The sequence below is a fragment of the Montipora capricornis genome, chromosome 14 (genome assembly GCF_036669925.1).
Source record: "Montipora capricornis isolate CH-2021 chromosome 14, ASM3666992v2, whole genome shotgun sequence".
NCBI lineage: Eukaryota > Metazoa > Cnidaria > Anthozoa > Scleractinia > Acroporidae > Montipora > Montipora capricornis.
The window spans coordinates 4,020,853-4,023,352 of NC_090896.1; the positions used below are offsets into that span (position 1 = coordinate 4,020,853).

Genomic DNA, 2,500 nt, shown 5'->3' on the forward strand with positions numbered 1-2,500 from the left:
TTGTTTGACCACTAAGGAACTTGCTTTATATCCTGTAAAGAAAAGGAGGGATGGAGTGTTGGTCACGCGATCGACACACTGGATATTAGGTGAGCTGGAGATTAGTAGTAAGACATTTGTATTAGTTGTGGTTTTAGCTTAAATGCTGCTTGAATGCGGTTGTAATTTAATAATAATAATAAATAATAATAATAATAATAATAAGAAGAAGAAGAAGAAGAAGAAGAAGAAGATGGTGATTTAATACAATAGCCTCTGAGTATCCCAGCGTTCAAAGGCGCTTTACATTATAAGAAAACATCTAAAAGGAAAATATCTGAAACAAAATATTATTATATAGCGTTACTTACAATACATGCAACTTTACCAAGGAAATTTATTAAATAAGTAGGAAGAGTAATATTAATCATCGTTATATTTTATTATGCATGAATGGATTAATGGATTACAGAATACAATCAACAAACCAGCTCCAAACAAAAAATCAAAATCAAAATCAATTTTTTTCCCCTCAGATACTTGTAATAATATTGTTAAATTATGAGTTACGTCTGTTCCCCAGATGAGCCATTGGAAGCTCTTGGATCTAATGTATTTTAAAATATTTTTGTAAAAAAGAAAGTGGCCCTTGGCTGGTTTGAGAGAACCAACAAACTTAAATCACGTCTCTTGACCCAGTATGGGATCAAACAGACGCACAGTAGCGATTTTCAAAAATATATATATTTTAAATTAATTAACTTTTTTTTTTCAGCCGGTTGGTGTCACTGGACTGAACATGTTTTGGGTTGGTGGAAACACAGAGAGGATCCTAATATTTTGTTTCTCAAATATGAAGAATTGCACAAGGTAATTATTTTTTCCCAACTGCATAAGTTGTGATAAGATTACATTGTATAAACAGTATACACACTTAATCGCACGCCCATGCATAACCCAGGAGTGTTGATCTCTTTCATTGGCCCATCAGTTTACTGTACGTATTATCTAATTTTAGAATACGGGTCCCGCCGAATTGTGGCCAATCGGATTGGGCCTGATGACCCCACAACGCTTCTGATTGGTCTGAAACCAAGTAACCGAATAATCGAATCGAACGCGCCCCTAGACTGCATGCAGTCCCTTAATAAATCAGTCGAGCGGCCCGCTTTTCTGAGGCAGTCGTGTTTTGTCACGCAAACGAATAAAAAGACCAAGAGAGGCTTGGGAAGAGGAGAGAAAGAAGGGACTGCACCCTTTTCTGTAACCGACGCGTTCAGAATCACCAAATCTGCTAATCTGATCAGCTACTGAAAGTGTTACGACAGATGGTTCCGCCTGTTCCCAAGCCTCCCTCGGTCTTTTTATTTGTTTGCGTGACAAAACACGACTGCCTGAAGGGACTGCTTGCAGTCTACGCGTCACGCTCCCAGCTATATGTTCTTCAGTTGGGCCTGTTAGTCTTTAGTCTTTGGGCCTGTGTCATATGCCTTTGCCGTATTCGATCCGTGGGAACCATAGCCGAGTTGGTCTTTCTTCTTTTGCTGTTTCTCATTATCATCCTCACCTGTCAATAACAAATCGGTCTTTGATGCTCGGTGTCCTCTTGCGTCCTTTTTGGTCTTCAAGGGACCGTGTTAATGGTCTTCCAGATGGTTTTTGATTGTCACTGACTTTACAACTTAATTGTAGCCTCCACAAAATGTAAAAATGTAAATGTAATTTGTTTACCCACGGAAAAGACCAACTTATGCATTCGTCATTGACCAATCAGAAACGCTATATTCTTTTCAGTATGTTATAGGTATCCTTATCATTAATATGTGTCTTTTGCAGGATCTGCCATCTAATGTTCGCAGGATCGTTGAATTCGTCCAAAAACCGTTGTCAGATGAGATTATCAATCGGATCGCTGAGCAGTGTACTTTCGAGGGAATGATGAAAAATGCCGAAAGTTTTAAGGTAATCGATCGTCGTGACCGTTCCTTTCAAATTCTTCGGAAAGGCGCCGTTGGAGATTGGAAAAATTATTTTACTTCAGAGCTGAATGAAAGATTTGGGAGAGAAGTGTTGGAGAAATTGCGAGGAAGTGGATTAGAGTTTGAATATGAAATATGACAAACAGATTTTAAGAAGGTTCTAAACAAGTATAAAGGGGGAAATGTGTTACAAATGGCTCGAGCGTCATAATCTTTGATCAATTTTCCTCTTTTTTACCGACTTCGCGCCCTCGTCTCAAAGTTGATATGCGTCGCTTTAGAATGTCCAACAATTTGAGAATAAACGGACCCAATGAGCCTCAAAAGACGCCATTTTATTCAGCTCAGGAGAGGACTTTGAGAAAGATTTTCACAGAAGTCAATTTAGGACTTTATGGACACATCAGTTAGAGACGTTCTACTATAGAGCACCAATTAGGAATTCCACAGAAATCACCACTAAAATTCAATCCCTTGTCTGTTTGTTTGTTTGTTGTTGGTGATGTTCCAAGTCAATGATCCTGAATAAAAAGCACCACAGA

At 38.4% G+C, this 2,500-nt stretch overlaps 1 protein-coding gene across 1 annotated transcript in view; it reads left to right on the forward strand.

Moving 5' to 3' along the window:
• Positions 1 to 2,500, forward strand: part of LOC138032638 (sulfotransferase 1B1-like) — a 12,320-nt gene that overhangs the window by 7,657 nt on the left and 2,163 nt on the right. The window contains exons 3-4 of the mRNA XM_068880347.1: positions 755 to 849; positions 1,816 to 2,500. The exon at positions 1,816 to 2,500 is cut by the window's right edge and continues 2,163 nt beyond it. Coding sequence (XP_068736448.1) covers positions 755 to 849; positions 1,816 to 2,097 — 377 coding nt within the window. The 3' untranslated portion in view covers positions 2,098 to 2,500. The remainder of the gene's footprint in view (positions 1 to 754; positions 850 to 1,815) is intronic.